The sequence below is a fragment of the Euphorbia lathyris genome, chromosome 10 (genome assembly GCF_963576675.1).
Source record: "Euphorbia lathyris chromosome 10, ddEupLath1.1, whole genome shotgun sequence".
Classification (NCBI taxonomy): Eukaryota; Viridiplantae; Streptophyta; class Magnoliopsida; order Malpighiales; family Euphorbiaceae; genus Euphorbia; species Euphorbia lathyris.
Window position 1 is genome coordinate 54,111,751 of NC_088919.1, and position 18,972 is coordinate 54,130,722.

Sequence of the window (18,972 nt, forward strand, 5' to 3'; positions counted from 1 at the left end):
TCCCGAACTCGAGTCGAGCCGGTTTCACCGAACCGAGCTTGAATAGTTTGCGAACTACCAAGGCTCGTTTGCACCCCTAGGTGGGTAGCATTCCTCACATTGAACACACGAGATGTCGCATTCCTCACATTGAACACACGAGATGTCGATAGAAACTTCAATTTACTTGACTATTGGTAACGGATCTAACTGTTACTCAACACATTATTACAAACTACGAATCTTCATATACATTATTAGAAACTGTTACTCAATAAAGTCTTAGTTGCAGCAGGCCCCATTACCACCTGGCGCTCCTGTGTATGGGGTTGGTTTTGGGTTTCCTTGCGGTTTAAGTTCCACCGGTTTTGGTTCTGGTGGCATCTTAGCTGCTTCTTTCTTCTTCAGTTCCTCTTCTTGTTCCCGTTTCTTCTCGAATTCCTGCAGTATCTGCAACATGAAATCTAGCTTGTTAAGAATTTGATTTTTTGACCTACAATTATCTATTCACTCCACGGAAAGGACTACCTTAAGTGCGAGATCTTCGAAACATCTCTCTACATTCTCTCTAGTTTTAGCACTGGATTCAAGAAACAAAAATCCATGTTGTTCTGCAAGAGCCATTCCCTCTTCTGTGCTTACTTGCCTCTCTGATTCCTATATGTCAAACAGCACAAATATAGATTGCTATTGAAATAGAAAAAAACTAGTGGTGACAATTATGTACACAAACCAATAAAACAAGGGATACCTACCAAAATAGGTCCATGGTTTTTGGGGAAGTATCAACGGAGTAATATGAATGACGTGTCACGTTCCGTTGTCGATGCCTAAATTGGTACCCTTTTTTAAACGTTAAGCCCATATTGGTGCTATTTTGTATGTGGAGCCTAAATTGATACTTCCCCAAAAACCATAGACCTATTTTGGTACCTTATCCCATAAAACAATATGAATCCAACCCAAATTTAGTAGGTTAGTGTTTTATTGAGCAAGTAATGTATCATTTTTTGGTTGGGTAAATTACACCCATGGCCACTGAACTTCAATTCTTAACGGTATGACTACTGAATTTTACACTTTTTAACACTGATGGCCACTCCGAACCGAAGTCTTGTTAGCAGTTAATTGGTTTTCCTATTGAGAAAACTTACTCTATCAACTTTGTTTCCAACTAGTATCTTGATACAGTCCTTGTTTGTTGAGTAGAGTTCAACTTCTTTAGTCCACACGTTTGCCAAGTTGGTGAAGGTTTGTTTCTGTGTCACATCATAAACTGTAAATAACAATTAAAGACTAATTGTTAATAACCGTAATTGGCTCGACAAAAACGAAAAGGATTACATCTGACGTGAATAATGACATGCCAGTTGACGAAGAGTATGGTATATGTCTGACCAATTTGTTAATTATGGCAAATTATCCAAAAATTACAAGTATAATAAATGACCAGGGAGAACTTTGGCTTATTGATGAAATATAGGCAAAAACAAGAGCACAAATATGGCTTTTGCCCTAATTTATTGGGCAATTTTAGGACTGTGTTAAAATACAGATACAAATACAGAAAGGTCTTGAACTTAAGGTTATCAAATTCTGGTACGAGAATACGATCTATAGAGAATCTACCTGACATGATTATCATTTTTGCTTCATTTACATTATTGATAATGATGTGGGAAATATAAATCACATAACACGATTATGACACATTAATTTGTTTTGATACTCCTGATTGAACTCGTATTCTCTTACGAAATTGGTTTAGCTTAATTATTTTTGAACAGATTAGTGTCTGAGCTTGGTAACTGAGTGCATTATAGCAAACATAAGATCAGAAAATCACATGTGAGCATATGAAGAATGAGTACATACCAAGAATGATTCCATGGGCATCTCTATAGTAAGTGCTTGTTAGTGTTCTGTATCTCTCCTGCCCAGCTGCAACAAGTAATTAACAAATGTAGTTAAACTGTAACATCAAACAGCCATTTGACTTCGGCTCTACGGTTACTGCATTTCGTGTCATAAAAATAATAATTGAACTTTGATTTTTATCCTGTTAAAGTCTGTTATGAATTTCAACAGTAAACGTTAAACGTTAAACGTTCGCGCAACGGTAAACATTATTGTCATGTGATCACGGGTTCGAGTTTTAGGAGCAGCCTCTTGCCAAAAAATTGTCAGGAAAGGCTTGCCCCCAATACACTGGTGGGACCCCTCCTCGGACCCTCGCTTAGCGGGGACGCATAGTGCACCAGGCCGCCCAAAGTCTGTTATGAATTTCCACTAAATTAATGGCATCAAGCCACGTAATGCTAGCTTCACTTATATTATGTCACCGTCGGTAACAAAACATCCCAATCGGGGTCTATAAATAGTAACAAGTTGAAGTTTTTTCGGAGCATTTCTGTTGATAGCAGTATTTGTGGAGCTAATATTGGCGTTTCTTTAAGACTTTGGAGTGGCTGGCTTAGGTACATAATTAATCACGTCACTTCAAATTTTCGGCATAGATTTACTCGAAAATTTATAGAGTTAACTAAAACTTACCGGTGTCCCAAATTGTGAGCTTCAATTTCTTCTTACCCACTGTTAATTGCTTTATCTTCATATCCACACCTAGATATCAATCAAACAGAACAAGAATATATGTGTATTTCTCAATTGAAATAACATGAAAAATTACACAGAGATTGAGAAATGTATGAATTATAGTATACCGATAGTGTTAGGAAGATCTGTGACAGCACCGGATACGAAACTGACTAGAAGGCTACTCTTTCCGACGCCTGAATCGCCGATCAAAACGATCTTGAATGAGTGATCATAGTCACTACTGCCCTGCTTCCCTGAAGATGTTGACATTGTTTGATCAAGTTGAAATCTTGATCCAAAGACAACATGGACTTATAAAGGGAAAAAGAGAATAACACAAAAGGGGAAAATAGGAGGAAGAAAGGAAAAGAAAGAATGGCATAAATTCTTCTTGATTTGGGAGAAGTTAAAGAAAAAGAATACCAAGAACTTTCCTTTGCACTTATTCTGTTTTGTGTATTTTTTTAAGATTCCTTTTACATGAAAATTTCTAAAACTTGGATGAGATGGATGCCTTAATTAGAATCACTTTGTAAAGGAAAGAGATTTTTCTTGGCAATACTATACGAACTCAACACGAAAAGCTTGGGTGGTTTATTAAATACGTATTGGATCAAAACTCGATCGAATGGATATTTAAAATTACTACTATATTTTCTTATATTTATACAAGTTACTTTTAGTAAAATTATATGTAATAGCCAAGATACCAATCCAATACAAAATTAGTGGATTAGGGTATGGTTAAATATGTTTTAGGTTAAATTTAGGTTGTCATGATAAAAAAAAAAAACTTGAGTTGGGTAAATGTTTGACTCGTTAGGTATTGATTGAGGGCGCGCTTCTTCAGACCTAAAAGCACAGTTTCTCATTTTTCTCGGCTAAAAGCAAATCTAAAACTATTGTTGTTTGGTAAATGTAAAATTGTTTTTTTTTAAGAATGGAAACTGTTCTCCGAACAAACTATAATTTGTAGCTTTAGGGGAAAATGGTTTTCAGAACCTCTAAAATTTTGCCTCTTGAATCATGAGGTATAATTTGGTGATATTTTGATTCATTAGGTATTCAAATTGGTAACTTTTACTACATCTATGGATGGAATGGGAAGTTAACCGGGCTGTTAACTCTTGCCCATTGTTATACATGGCATGTATTTTCATTTTTTATTCCAAATCAGTAATTAATATTAATTTGTTAAAAGAAAAGCAAATAAAAATCCCCAATGTACCTTTATTGTAACAATAGAACACCAATTCTCAAATCCCTAATCTATCTTTTGTCAGCAAGAAATAGAGAAATAGGTTTTTTTTTACTTGTAGTTTTTGTTGGGAGCAATCCAATTTTATGAAAGAAAAAGATTACGGCTTTTTTCAATGTTAAAATACAATTCAATGAGAATATTTTGAATGAGTAACAATAAATATGTTCATATTGGTCTATAAAATAATTTTTTTTTTTTTAGAAACATAACGTAATTTTTATTGCAAAGTATAAAAATAAACAAAAATTAATAATAAACAAAAACATCTCTTAGGCACTTGTTGGTCCCTAGCTTGACAAACTGGAATCTAGCCAATCCCAGAGGGAGTTCTAAAGTCTAGCTCGGCGAACTGGCATTCTCATCTCAACAAGCTGGCCTCCAGTTCAAAGAAAAGAAAGAGAAAAAGAGAAAGCCATAAGGACCATTTTTCCAGTAGCATCAACGTCACTTCAACTGACCATTTGAGGCATCAAATGGACGAATTTTTTCACGAGGTCGAAGTTTTCACAAACTAGACATTCCAAGGAATCAGGGATGTGTTCGTGGGCCTAATTCGGATCTATATGGAGGGAGAAAAAAATTTTGGAAGTTAGAGTACGGGTCTGCTGTCCCAACGTCACTTCAATTGACCATTCGGGGTATCAATCGGACGAATTTTCTCACGAGATCGAATGTTCCAGAAACTAGACATCCCGATGAATCTGGGATGTGTTCGTGGGTCTAATTCGGGTCCATATGGAAGGAGAAATAAAGTTTGGAAGTAAAGCCAATACCTAGATAATGTGCAATTGTTAGTTAATTTAATTGTTATCCATACTCTTACTCTAACCAATTTAACTACCACCTTCATCGAAACTAAATACTAAAAACAAAGGAAGTTAGTAAATAGTGGAGGCAAGTTAGGAGCTAGTTGTAACTAAACATACCCTCTTCAACTATAAATAAAACGCCACCTCCTTCTCATTTCGACACACATTCAACGCAAATACAATTTTCTCTTTTCAATTTCTTGAGTCTTTTCCTTTAGTTCTTAGCTTTGTCTTTGAGTTTCTCTAGCTCTAAGTGAATAATTCTTAGCTTTCTTTATTTATTTTGTCTATTCCAAATCCGCTTTTAGAGTTTTCATCGTTCGAAGTTCATAATTTCTGTTCTTTTGTTGTTCTTTTACATATTCTGCCCATATTTTTTTGTGACCTCATTTCGGTATTATAGAGTCTATTTTTGGTCCAAATTTTCACTTTATTATTGTTTCCAATATCCTAAATTTGATTCTAAGCTTTCGTTTCGTTCAATTCCGTGTCCGGAAACTCATTTTATACATGTTTTTGTGTCTTGATTTTCTGTTTCAGCTTTCAAAAATCTACTTCTATTTAGCTTTTGTGACACCAAATCAATTCAATCCAGAGTCGTCCCTCTTTATTTATTTAACATCTGTTAGGTTCTCACACTCGATATCCAACTCAAAATCATTCGTCAATCCCGATTCCGAAACTTTAATTCTCCAAACATTCAATTCGCCCACAATCATCATCAAATCATTATTGGAAGTTCATACTCAAGACATTCATACCGTCCATCGATTGTTCAAGTCGCGCTCACGCTCGTGGAATCTAAGCCGACTTTAGCCAAGACTCGTTAAAGCTAGCCATATTGGCTGAGTTTGTCATTTCAATTTCGTTTCAATTCTATTATTAACATTTCAATTCCATTCTTCGATTATGTATTCCAATTTCCATTGTTATTCATATTTTGTTTTAAATTCAATATTCACAATCGATTTAGCTATTTTGTAATAATAGATATAAATTTGATTGTAATCGCTCATATCTTATCAACATCTATGTAATTAATCCATTATATCAATAAAATTGACTTTTTTTCAAATCATCGTGTCAATTTTGCATCTAAGTTTCCTTTATTTAATTTTTAGTGGCCATTGTCATTCTATTAAAGCTTCTATAGCGGCACTAGAAATCCAAGATGGACTTTTTCAATCATTGCGTTCTTCGCCAATCGTTTCGTTTAGAAATCAAGTTTTTGCATACATTTTTCATCATTTAACCGTCCAAATTAATTGGAAATTAATTTCACTGTCACGTCCGCACTCAATCCACACGTAACAAGGTTAAAATGGACAATATTTAATATATTACGAAAATATCGCTAACAGTTCGTTTCACATGTTTTCAATGAGATTCTTACTAAATAAACAAGAGAAAATAAATGTTTTGCATACTTTGTAATCTTTGTAATATACAAGACATTGAATGGAGATTTCACAAAATAGTTTGAATTTCGTTCAATTTGCTGATGTTAGGCTCTTAATAATATCCTATCATTTATGTTTTTTTTTTTTGAACCAGAAAGAGAAAGATCAAATAAATGATGGATTTGCATCCATAACAATAGTGTTCACAAGCCATTCCGGCATCATAGTTGAAACGAAATCGCTAGCATTGGAACAGGCAAGCCTAGCTACCAAATGAGCTGCACTGTTCGCTAAGCGAGGAATAAAAACTAATTTAAAAGCTGGATTGGATCTTAGAACTACTCGACAGTCCTCTAGTATCATTCCGAATTCAGAGATATCCCGTTTTTCAGAATGAATAGCATCTACCACTAGTTTAGCATCAGATTCAAATTCAACAGCTGTAAATCCCATATTAGATAGCCATATCAAACTCGTACGAATAGCAAGAGCTTCTATAACACGTGGCTCTTTGATACCTGGGATAAAGCTGCTGCTGCATAATAAAAAGGCTCCTCTTTCGTCTCTGATAACCGCTCCCATACCACTGCTTCTCAATTCTTTAAAGATTGCCCCGTCTATGTTGCATTTGACATAGCCTGGGCTAGGTGTGCTCCATTGCTGAATCGTCGCGTGCTGTCTCTCGCCAAAAATATGCGCAACTTCGGGATTGTTGCGCGCAGTGCTATGATGCTACTGTCCCTCCGCGCTGTCTGTTGATGGCACCCTGGTGACAGTGGCTACTGCCATGGCTGATTGAAGATCGCTCAATTCCATCCTCCTGTTGCCTAAGGGTGACGCCTTTTTTTGATAAGCTCTCCAGTCCTGAGTCGCTTCCAGACTGCTCCGCCAACTAGTATCTGCCGGCCACCATCTCATGTGCCAAAGGACTCGGTTTCTGTGGTCCCAAATTGCTTTTAGTGCACAGCATAATCTGACAATCATATCTTGATTTGAGCCACATAAAGCTTGTAAGAGCCAATCAGCAAAATTCACATTGTCAACCAGCAGGGTAGGAATCCCTGATATTCGCCAAATGTCACCTGCAAAACAGCAATCAATAAATCAATGGTTATCTGTCTCCTCCTGCTCCACACATACTGGGCATTCGGTGGAGATGGGAACTCTCCTTTGAGCCAGCCGAGCTCTAGTGGGTAAACATCTCGAGCAAAGGCGCCAAATAAATTGTTTGAGTTTAGGGGGAATCATCAACTTCCACAACCTTCTCCAACCTTCCTGAGCTCTACTACCTTCAACCTCACCCATGCCAGTCAAGTAGCCAGAATGCACATTGCAATGACCATCCCTTGACCAGTGCCAGATTCTCATATCTTCTCCTACATGATATGGCAAAATAATATTGCTAACAGCCTGCACCTCGGTTTCACTAAAATATCCATTTAGTCTCTACATGTCCCACCCTCTCCCATTCTCAAGTAAAAGATCAGCCACAGTCAAATTCTCCATTCCAGGGACCATGAACGAATTTATACAGAAACCCTCTAAACTGGGTACCCATGCATCCTCCCAAACTCTAATAGACCTGCCATTTTCCACTCTCCATCTAGTTCCTTTTCTCAATATGCTAAGCCCCTCCCATATACTTCTCCAAACCATACTAGGATTATTGCCTAATTTAGAGAAAGTAAGTCATGCCTAGGAAAATATTTAGCTTTGAACATTCTACTTATTAAAGTATTTGGGAATTTTAGCAATTTCCAACCCTGCTTTCCTAACATTGCCAGGTTAAACATATGTAAATCTTTGAAACCCATCCCTCCTGAGTCTTTAGGCCTACACAATTTACCCCAATCAAACCAATGTATGTTTTTTCTTCCTTCAGGCTTCATACCCCACCAAAAGGAATTCATTAATTTTTGCAGCTCATCACAGATAGATAAGGGTAAAAGGAACGTACTCATACAGAAGGTTGGCAAGGCCTGGGCAACAGATTTGAGTAGCACTTCTATCCCTGCCTGTGAAAGGAATTTTAGACCCCACGCACCAAACTTCTTGCGCAGTCTGTCGACCAGGAAAGTGAAAATCCGGGGCTTCGAGCGACCGATAAGCGAAGATAGCCCCAGGTACCGCCCAGTATCTAGAGGAGTTGACACACCCAAAATCGATTTGATCTCACTTCTCACTTCCTCTGACGTATTTAAACTGAAGAAGATCCCTGATTTATTCAAATTTACTGCCTGTCCTGATGCCACTTCATAATCAGTCAAGATCTCCATTACCTTCCTAGCCTCCTCTACAGTTGTCCCAAAGAATAGAAAACTGTCGTCAGCAAAAAAGAGATGTGTTACGGCTGGCGCCCTGCTGCAAATCCTGCATCCAGAGATTAGCCCTTCATCTTCAGCTTTCCTTATTAGTTTAGATAAGACTTCGGCACACAGTATAAAGAGATAGGGTGATAGTGGGTCTCCTTGTCGCAGGCCTCTTCCTGGGACAACCTGATCAGAACAATCCCCATTCACTTCCACCTTGTAATTCACTATTGTGATACACATCATCATCCATCCAATCCAAATCTCGTGAAATCCCATCCTAACCATAACTGCTTTCAGAAAATCCCAGTCAACTCTATCGTAGGCCTTACTTATGTCAATTTTTAAAGCAGCCTGGCCATTCCTCCCTCTATTTAATCTCTTCATGAAGTGTATGCTCTCAAAAGCCACCTGGACATTATCAATTATAGACCTGCCTGGAACAAAAGCAGATTGGGTTTCGCCAATAATTTGAGGGAGAATCTTTTTCAATCGATTGGCTAAGGCCTTTGCAATAATTTTATAGATGACATTGCACAAAGAGATAGGGCGAAAATCCGTAAGCATTCGAGGGTTGTCAATCTTAGGTATAAGGGCGATTGTGGTGTCGTTTACCCCTTGAGGAAATTCTCCCTCTTGGAGCCACTTTGCACAGGCTGCCCCCACTTCTGCCCCCATTGTATCCCAACAAGCTTGGAAAAAACCCGGATTTAGCCCATCAGGACCAGGTGATTTGTTAGGACTCATTGAGAATAGTGCTTGTTTAAATTCCTCCAGTTCAAACGGGGCAACAAGTAAATCATTTGTAGGGGAGTCAATAAGTGTATCAATTACCTGGACCGTATCCACTCTTGTCAAATTCGAAGCAGAGAAAACCTCCTGGAAATACCTCTGCGCATGGTCCAATAAATCAGCCTGGTTTTCGATCACACCCCCCATTCTCATAAATTAGTGAGGCAATACGGTTCTGTTGTCTCCTTGCTTTGACATGAGCATGGAAGAATTGTTTATTTCTATCCCCTTCAGTCAACCAGAACACCTTAGCCCTCTGTCTCCAATGAGTCTCTTCAGCTTTCAGAATGTCATTAAGTTTTCTTTTGGCAAGAAAATAGTAGGCAATGGAATCCCTATCACTGCTACCATGTAATCTTTCCATTTTGGTTCTCCATTTTCTAATCTGGCTTTTAAATCTCGTATTGAAACCCTTTCCCCATTCTGCCATTTTCTGCACACAATCCTCCAATTTCTCTTTCACTGGTTTACCCACCCGCCCTCTCCATTGCCTTATTACCAGATTCCGAAACTCCTGCTCTTTAAGCCAAGATTCCTCAAAGAAGAATCTGTTTCCTCTACCTCTACTTCTCGCCCTCTCCAAACAGAGTGAAAGTGGAAGATGATCTGAATACCCTGTCATATAAGATTTGAGGTGATAATTTTCAAATCGGTTCAGCCATTCTGCTGAAGCAAAGCCCCTATCTAACTTTTCTCTTACCCACATCGGAGAGCCCCTACCTCTTTCCCATGTAAATGGGTTACCATTCAGCTCCAGCTCACACAAACCACACTCCTCAATTGCTTTGGCAAAGTCCTGCATTAAAAGGTAGGGGTAGTTGGCTCCCCCATCCTTTTCAAAAGCGTTAAGAATGCAATTGAAATCCCCTATCACAACCCACGGAAGAGAAACATCTCTAGCCAAACTCCTTAATAGCTCCCATGACTCTCCATGCCTACTACGGTCAGCAAACCCGTAAAATCCAACAAATCTCCAATCTCCCTGGACCGGATCAGAGATAATAGCCTCAATATGATGATCAGAAAAACTTTTGACCACCACCTGTAACCCTGCTTTCCACAGCAAAGCTAACCCACCACTACGACCTCTTCTACACACAGGGAATGCTCCCTCAAACTTCAACTGTTGTTTAATGACACTTAACCTCTGATCCTCCACCAATGTTTCCATTAAAAATACAATATTGGGACTTTGGGAAGAAACAAGCTCCTTTAGAGAGCGAACTGCCCGGTGGTTTCCCAAGCCACGACAGTTCCAACTTAAACAACTCATTCTCCCCGGCGGCCCTGCATTTTAGGGCTCGCCGATTCATTCTCTGTAAAAATCCCCTTATCCTTTCCAGGAACAGAGATTTCCCCCTCCTGTCCACTCTCCCCTTCCTTCTCCCTCCCCTCCCACTGACCCTCCCTTCTTCTCTTTCTAACATCGTTTAATTCCATCCCAGTGTCCTCACCCTTATCTCCCCCTTCCTCTCCCATTTTCCCTCCACCCTCATCTTCTAACATGATCTTAAAAAATGGCCCTGAGATTGGGCAGATCAGCACCTCCCTCTCCCCTTCCCCGACATGTTTGTTTGATCCCCTCTCCCTCTCCCTGTATTAGTTATATCCCTCATAACCCCCATACCTCCTCCTCTCATACCTCCAAATCCCCTCTAACTCCCTCCTACCATACTGCCCCCATTGCTCTCTCTTAACCATTTCGCCCCACTTTGATCCCCTCCTCTTCTTATAGGGGCCTTTAGCCATTCCCCCCACTCTCTCTGGATTTTCCCCCCCTGCAGGTTAAAAACTTTTTCACAAAAGCGTTCCGTATGACCCAGGCAACCACACACATAGCAAAAGATCCCCAACCGTTCATATTTAAAGGTTGCTAAGGACCAAACATTTCCTGTGCTCTTCAGCTTTTTAAATCTTTTCAATGGACGCTCACTGTCTAGGCTGACTCTGATACGCATAAACTGTCTATGAATACCAATATTATTGTTCATATCATACTCCTCAAAATTCCCAAGAAAGTTGCCCAAATTGTTTTCCTACTATCTCAGACATAGTCCCCACAGGTAACCCATAAATTTGCACCCAGATAGAGTAATTCAGTAAATTCACCTCATCCACATGTACTCTATATTTCCAAACATTCATAATCAGCACGTAATTATCAAAAGACCAAGGACCTCCAGCTAACACCCTATCCCTATCAATCGGGTGGAAAAATTCAAAGGAATAAAGATTAGGGCTTACCTCTTGAATTTCAACTCCTCTCACTGGTCTCCACAGCACCGCCATTCTGTTTTTCATGCTCAAAAAGTTGAGCGGTCTATCTGCCACAAATCGACCCAGAAACCGAAGTCCCGCATCCACCACCACCTCTGCTATCGGCGGTGCCAACAAATCAAGATGCCCCCCTTCCTCTCCCTCAATTCGAAGCCTTTCCATATCCCTGTCCATTGCACACAGGAGCAGAATTCCAACACCCTCAAATGAGTTGCTACACTCAATATAGACCAGACCAGAGCTTTACCCGGCCAATCAAAGCAATACGGAAAGGCGGTACCAAGGCAACACAGAGCACAAACACGTCTCCTCACTGTCAGTAAATAAATCGGCTCTTCACAATAAAAAAACAAACAGCTCAACGCAGCACAAAAGCAACAACATAATCAAAAAATTCAAACAGAATTTCGTCGGCCACACTTCGAACCAAGTAGTAGCAAGACCATTATCGATTCTTTACCCTGGCCCAGCACAACAAAACGGAAAACAACGAAACCAAAACCAGACAAAACGGAAAACGACTCCTCATTGAGCAACAAGAACCAGCGCAAGAATCAACATCACAACCCAAAAAAAGCAACTAAAAATCCACATCCATACTTCCAACATCAATAACAGCAAAACCGAACAAGGAATCGTAGCAAAAACGGCTAGGAATCGCTAAACAGTCCCTCAAGACCTGAGCATAAAACCAAACAAAACGGAAAAACGACTCCTCACTGAAACATCAAGAAAACAGCGCAAGAATCAACATCACAACCCAGAAAATACAACTAAAATCCGACCTCCATACTTCCAACATCAATACCAGCAAAACCGAACAAGAAATCGGAGCAAGAAACGGCTAGGAATCGCTAAAGATCCGGGCAGAAAATCATCGATAAACAGAGACAAAAACGAAAACACTCTCAAAAGATTTGAGACAAACCTTCACCAGATCGGAAGGACCCTCTCACCGGCGACGGAGACGCACGACGACGGCCACAACCAGGGTAGCTCCGGCGGCGGTGGCGGCTTCGTGAGTTACGGAGTCGAGAGAGACAACGCGAGAGAGAAAAAAATAAATAATGTTTAGGGTCCTATCATTTATGTTAGGAATAAAACTAGAGACAACTTTAAAAATATTGTTATATATTATAACTCTTTTATTCGTCATTTTTTCTTTGAACTACAATTCATCAACGAGAAAGATAAAGATACATTTACACCTATTAAGCGGATAATTAGTACGGACAGTTATAAAAGTTTAGATAATGTCTTAATAAGATCGTAAATGTTCATTTTGTTTTAATAAAAACAATTATCTTTACTTTTATCTCAATAAAGTCATGTTAGGCATTTTCTACGAGAACGAGAATATTGACATGACATCTTCTTACATGTCTGATCACTATGGCATCGCCGTGTTTGTGCCACATCAGCACCATGTGGCATAAAAAAAATTAGTAGCAATGGTACATTTTTTCCTCTAGTTGGAGTCCACAAACTAAGGTTCAACGGCAAATGTGGAACTGATATGGCATTAACATAGTGCGGACATGGCATTGAGTCACGCAAGTAGATGCCATGTCAATATTTTCAGCATAAGAACAAAAGAAAAGATGTAGAGATTTTATTGAGATAACAAACATTTATAACCTTTTGGAAACATTACCGAAACATTACCGAAATTTATATGACCGTCAATCCTAATTACTCCATATTAAGCTGAATTATAGAGTTCAGAAGCGACACAAATTTAAAAAAAAAAAAAAATAGTTGAAATCAGTGTATTGTCAATTGTCTCTGTAAATCGTATTACCGCGTAAAAGATTAAGAACATTTAATTATTAGACTGTTATTGGAAGATGTAACCAAATAAATAATTCACATTAACTTGATAAATAGAATACAGTAAATAAAAATCTTGTTCTTGCTGACATGACTGAATAATTAGCCGACAAAAACAAAAACACAAACAAATAAATATACACAACTCAATAATCTAATACAATGTTGTTATTTGAGTTCCTTTACTCTCCCAGAATCATGGAAACCAGTAATCAACTCAACTCAAACAGTAAAAATAACACAGTAGTAAGAGGCAAGAAAAGCGTTTATCATCATCATATACATTATCTGTTAAAGTGGAAGAAGAAGAAACTCATTGATTGTACAATGCCATTTGAGGCCTTCCGATATTCGAGGTGTCCTCACTGTCGCGGCTTATGACGAGCAACAACCGCTGCCAGGAGGCGCCTGGTTTTCCTGTTTCTGCTTTAAAATGTTTCTCTTAACTGCAGTTGATCCTTCTTCCAAAAGGCTTGGAACCTCCATTATCTGCAAGCGAGACAAGTCATGTTAGAATGCGGGAAAAGGGTTTGAATGTCGAAATCGAAATCAGCATTATTAGAACTTAAAGTTGTTATCTTCGCTATAAATCATATGTCAAGTCAATCCCCAAAAACCAAATTGTGCTTAAGATCAATGAACACGTATATAAAATCTGTGTTTGTTCGAGTCATGATATGTTAAATGCTGGAAACGGGTTTGAATTCCGAAATGGAATTGAGCATTATCGGAACTTAAAGTTCTGATCTTTACTCAAAAGCATCTGTCAAGTCAATCCCCAAAACAAAATGTGCTTGAGATCAATGAACAACAACAAAGCCTTAGTCCCGAAATGATTCGGGGTCCGCTAACATGAACCATCATACAAAACCGTGAAATCAAATCGTGTCAGCGATATAAATTCTCTCCCTCCACTCCGTCCTATCCACTACCATATTTTCCTCAATCCCCAATAAACTCACATCACTCTCGATCACCCTCTTCCAAGTTTGCTTAAGATCAATGAACACGGATATAAAATCTGCGAAGGAATGTGATATGAGTCATGAGATATTAGCAGCAGGAATTCGAATTGGAGTTCAGCATTATAAGAACTTAAAGTTGTGATCTTTGCTAGAAATCATCTGCCAAGTCAATCCCCAAACCAAAATGTGCTTAAGATCAATGAACACAGATATAAAATCTGTGTTCATTGAAGAAATGTGAGTCGAGTCATGAGATGCTAAGTCCAGGAAAAGCGTTTAAATTTCGAAATGGAATTCAGCAATATCAGAACTTAAAGTTGTGATCTTTGCTAGGAATCGTCTGTCATGTCAATCCCCAAACCAACACGTGCTTAAGATCAATGAACACGGATATAAAATCTGTGTTCGTCGAAGAAAAGCATAGTGTACCTACGAATGCTGATTATATATCCTGTTGTAAAGAATTGCAAAAACCATATATGAAATTATAGTGTACACATTTCGATACATATGTACCTTGAGTGTTAGTTCTTCGAAGCATTTTTGGACGTTTGTTCGAGTTTTAGCACTACATTCAAGAAACAAGCATCCGTGTTCTTTAGCTAGTGCCATTCCTTCTTCTTGACTAACACCTCTTTCCGACTCCTGCAATCATACACATATAGAAAAAACAAGAATCATTAAGAGAATCCTCGCCTTTTCATATTTCATATTCGCGTATACTGAACTCTGCGTTATATGATTCATTCATATTCGCGTATTTACTATGTCCTCTCGAATTGAATAACTGAAACTTACTATATCGACTTTATTCCCAACAAGCATCTTTACACAGGACTTATTCGTGCAGTAGAGATCGACTTCTTTCGCCCACACGTCTGATAAGTTCGTAAAGCTGTCTCTCTGTGTCACATCATAAACTGCCATAGCATCAAAGAGAAAAGATTGTTATTAGATGCCTGTAAATGCTGCAAGAGAAGAACAATAGTTCCTTAGTCTGCACCAAGGTTGTAAAAAACGCTAGGCGCTAGTCGGGCGGACAGGACTCTCGATGATTAATCGGGGATTAGTTGGAGATTAATCGGGGATTTATTAATCAACAAATCATTGTATAAATCCAATTAAAATATGTATTATACTATCTAAAAATAATAATATAAAATTATTTAATATAGAAAAACACGTATATTTGTAACATATATCTTTAAAATTGTGCAAACATCAACATTTCAACAACAATATCATTGAAACAACTTAAAAGTGAATTATAATAAAGTAAAAAAATAAATTCACAATTAAATGCTTTTGTTCATTATCTTTTAGGCGGTACCTAGGCGGTGTCGAGGCGGCCTAGGCGGAGCCTAAAAATCGCATGAGTCAATAAAACGCCTAGAGGGACTAATTGTAGAAAATCGGGGCGAATTCTCGATTTCGAGCGCCTAGGCGGTCCAGGCGGCCTTCGTTTCGAACAGTGGTCTGCACTATGCATAATTACACCTATGGCCCCTCCACTTTGGCCTTAATTTCTTTATGGCCCCTAAACTTCAAAACCGGACATAAAAGTCCCTGCACTTTACCTTTTACTAACATAAAAGTCACTTATGAAAGTAAACGACCCCAAAATGACGGTTGACGGCCTCATAATATAAAATTCCAATAAAGAAAGTTGTTTAGAACCACATTTCTCATGGAACCACGCTTTCAGTTTTCAAAAATCACCATTTTCAGAGTTTTCTCTCTCTTAACAAAACAAGACCTAACTGACCTTAAAACCAGAAAGTTCAAGAATTAAAGTTGCTTAGAATGTCATTTCCATCGATTGTACAATGGAGGTTACCTGCTATTGGAATGGTCAAAGGTTAAAGGACTTTTATATTAAAAACTAAAGTTGAGTGACTTTTATGTTTAGTTTTGAAGTTGACGGGCCATAATGTTAGTAAGAAAAAAGTTGAATGGCCACAGTTGTAGTTTACCCGGTAAAGCTACAGTCATATACGTTTAAGAGGTATGCAGAAGCAGAAACAGAATCATAACAGATATGGAAAGATCATTATTCACATTGCGGTATAACATATGATAATGCATAAGTTTCTGTGCTCAAACATGTTTTTGTCTCAGAAATTAACCCGAAATTAGAATCAATTTCTACTATTGTTGCTTCACATTTTATGGCTTTAGGAGGACTTTATGTTATCAGAAGTCATTGTTATTCTAAAGCTGAATCAACTACAAAAATGTCAACCAATGTAGATGAGAAAGATTGAGAGTTTAAGTAACATACCAAGAATGATTCCTTGGGCATTTCTATAATACGAGCTTGTTAATGTTCTGAATCTCTCTTGTCCAGCTGCAAACATATCAGCAGAATCAATCAATCACTCAAAAGAGTGGATAAGTGGATAATGCTCGGATAATCTTATTTATATACGAAAGACAACAATACATAGATGATACTAGTAGGGGTAACTACTAGGGACGGGAAGAACTTAGGCACTGGCTAGCGTTTAGTTCCAGTGGTGACCAATCACACCCTCCTATAGTACCTTATACCCTTTAGGCCTGGGAGGAACAACCATTACAATGTCTCATTCATCACTCCTCGTGAATAATGCATTATTACAAAAAAAAACTGTCCCCTTACCGTCAAGGGGTGATTTTGAATCTTTGTAATGTTTGTAACATCTTTGGGCCATAAAAGACTGTTATTAGCTGTTAAACTGAGGTTTATTATGACATGTTGTGTTTGAGTGATCCTATAAGGTCCAAATTTACCTCTAACGTCAAAATTTTGTAGTCAACGTTACCAATGTGGAGCAATTTTTGGACCCAAGCAGTGGCATAGTTAGCCTTCGGATGCTTGGAATGCAAAAAGCAAACCCAATCGATATATGTTTGGCTTACAAGTTTTTTACCCTTACCTAAGCCAAAAGATCGCCGTTTTGGCCTGGCCTGGCCTGGCCTGGGGCAATAAAATATAAGATGCATAGTCTTTCATCCGTTGGGGGTGCAATAAACACCCTTTTAACGAAAAAGAAGGGGATTGTCGGGGTGCTCTAACAACCCGTGCCTCTCTGTCACCGCCTCTAGGATCAGGTAAGAGCCATGTTAGTATTACCTGGCCTACTTTCTTTTACCATTTCTTACATTAGTGTTATATGTGCACTTCCCCCAAAAAAGGGGCAAATTATTCACAACCAAAAAGATGATTGTAATAGTCAAGTGGCTCAAATTTTCATTAAAGTCAAAAGAACTGCCTAGTAAAAGAGTTGACAAAACAAAAGTAAAAGTGGTCACCAATTCTCACTTTTTCTTTTTTACCTATATATATCAGACAAACCCCAATGTTACATTGAAGGGAAAGTTAAATTACTGTAAAAAAATATCCAAAATTTCTTCAAAAATGCAGCAGGCTTTATCAGTCAATAATGGAGAGAAAATTAGAACTTTAGAAGAAACCAATCAGAAAAACTTACCAGTATCCCAAATTGTAAGCTTTAATTTCTTCCCATCTACTATTAACTGCTTGATCTTAAAATCAACCCCTGAATTAACACAATGTATAAATAATCATTAACCCCATCACAAAAAAAAAAAAAAAAAATCAACTTTTCAACTGTAACTAAGGCAGAAATCACAGAAACTTCTTCAATTATTCCTTCTGACTTGAAAATACAAAGTTCAAAAGAGACCCATTACTTTCTAATTCACCCATAAAAAAACCCTATAAAATGGTACTACCATGTTTTGAAATCACAGTTTCAAGTCAATAGAGATCTAACAGAGAAATTTGTAAGAGTAAATAAAAAGTACCAATAGTAGGAGAAAGATCCTCAACCGAATTTGAAATGAAACTGACAAGAAGACTGCTTTTACCAACCCCAGAATCACCGATCAACAAGATCTTGAATGAGAAATCATACCCACTATTCCCTTGTCCTGAAGATGATCCCATTTTTCAAATCCCCAAAAAAAGGGGGTAAAGTTTGCTCCTTTTTGGTGGGTTTTCAAATTTGAATCAGAATCAGAAACCCTTTTTTTTCTCTCAAATCTCTGTGTATGTGTTGTCTCTAATGATGATCGAGACTTCTTCCCTGTTCTCTCTCTCTTTCTATTTCACAAAAGTACAGTGATAAAGAAATGTATGTATGTATATAAATAAAGGAAGGAGGAGGAGAAAAGAGGGAAAGTGTCAATGAAAAGCAGAAAAAGGGAAAAAAGAGAGAGAGAGGAAAGATAATTGGATCAACTTGGTTTTGTTTAGAGAGAGAAGCTAAAGAAAACGGCTAACTTGGAGGAACACCTGACACCAACGTTATTTTTTACGGATTAAACCTCAGTTTAGGGTTAAATTTAAAAATAATTTTAAAGTTGGATAGGGTCAGAAATTAATTCTTAAGAAGGGATTGTTTTTTTAATCATAGTTAGTTTAGGTACCATTACGGTGTATTTTTAATCGTAATGGATAGTTTTTTTGATAAGGTGGTCCTATGGCGTCGGAATGGCTATTAGTGGGACAGTGGCTATACGCCACTGTCCCAAACAAATATAAAAAAAAATTTATATTTTTTATAAAAATAAAAATAAAAATTATAAAAAGAATTAATTTATTAATTTATAAAAATAAAAATAGAATTATATATAAATTATACGGATGTTATTAAATTTGTATAATTTTCAAGTAAGATCAAATTTGACCACACGCTTACGAAAATTTAAAAAGACTTGTTTAATTGTTATTTGGCTACATCGAAC

General features: G+C 37.8%; 2 protein-coding genes across 2 annotated transcripts; both read right to left on the reverse strand.

Annotated features, from left to right (window-relative positions):
• Positions 1–145: 145 nt before the first annotated feature.
• LOC136208303 (ras-related protein RABC2a-like) lies at positions 146–2,929 on the reverse strand. The gene is made up of 6 exons (XM_065999115.1): positions 2,703–2,929; positions 2,533–2,601; positions 1,855–1,920; positions 1,134–1,255; positions 508–636; positions 146–429 (listed from the first exon to the last, which is right to left on the reverse strand). Exons 1-6 carry the CDS (start codon positions 2,845–2,847, stop codon positions 262–264), a joined length of 699 nt encoding a protein of 232 aa, XP_065855187.1. The 5' UTR covers positions 2,848–2,929; the 3' UTR covers positions 146–261.
• Positions 2,930–13,301: 10,372 nt separating this feature from the next.
• Positions 13,302–18,467, reverse strand: LOC136209555 (ras-related protein RABC2a-like). The gene is made up of 6 exons (XM_066001051.1): positions 18,031–18,467; positions 17,694–17,762; positions 16,502–16,567; positions 15,019–15,140; positions 14,737–14,865; positions 13,302–13,744 (listed from the first exon to the last, which is right to left on the reverse strand). Exons 1-6 carry the CDS (start codon positions 18,170–18,172, stop codon positions 13,631–13,633), a joined length of 642 nt encoding a protein of 213 aa, XP_065857123.1. The 5' UTR covers positions 18,173–18,467; the 3' UTR covers positions 13,302–13,630.
• Between the last annotated feature and the right edge of the window lie 505 nt (positions 18,468–18,972).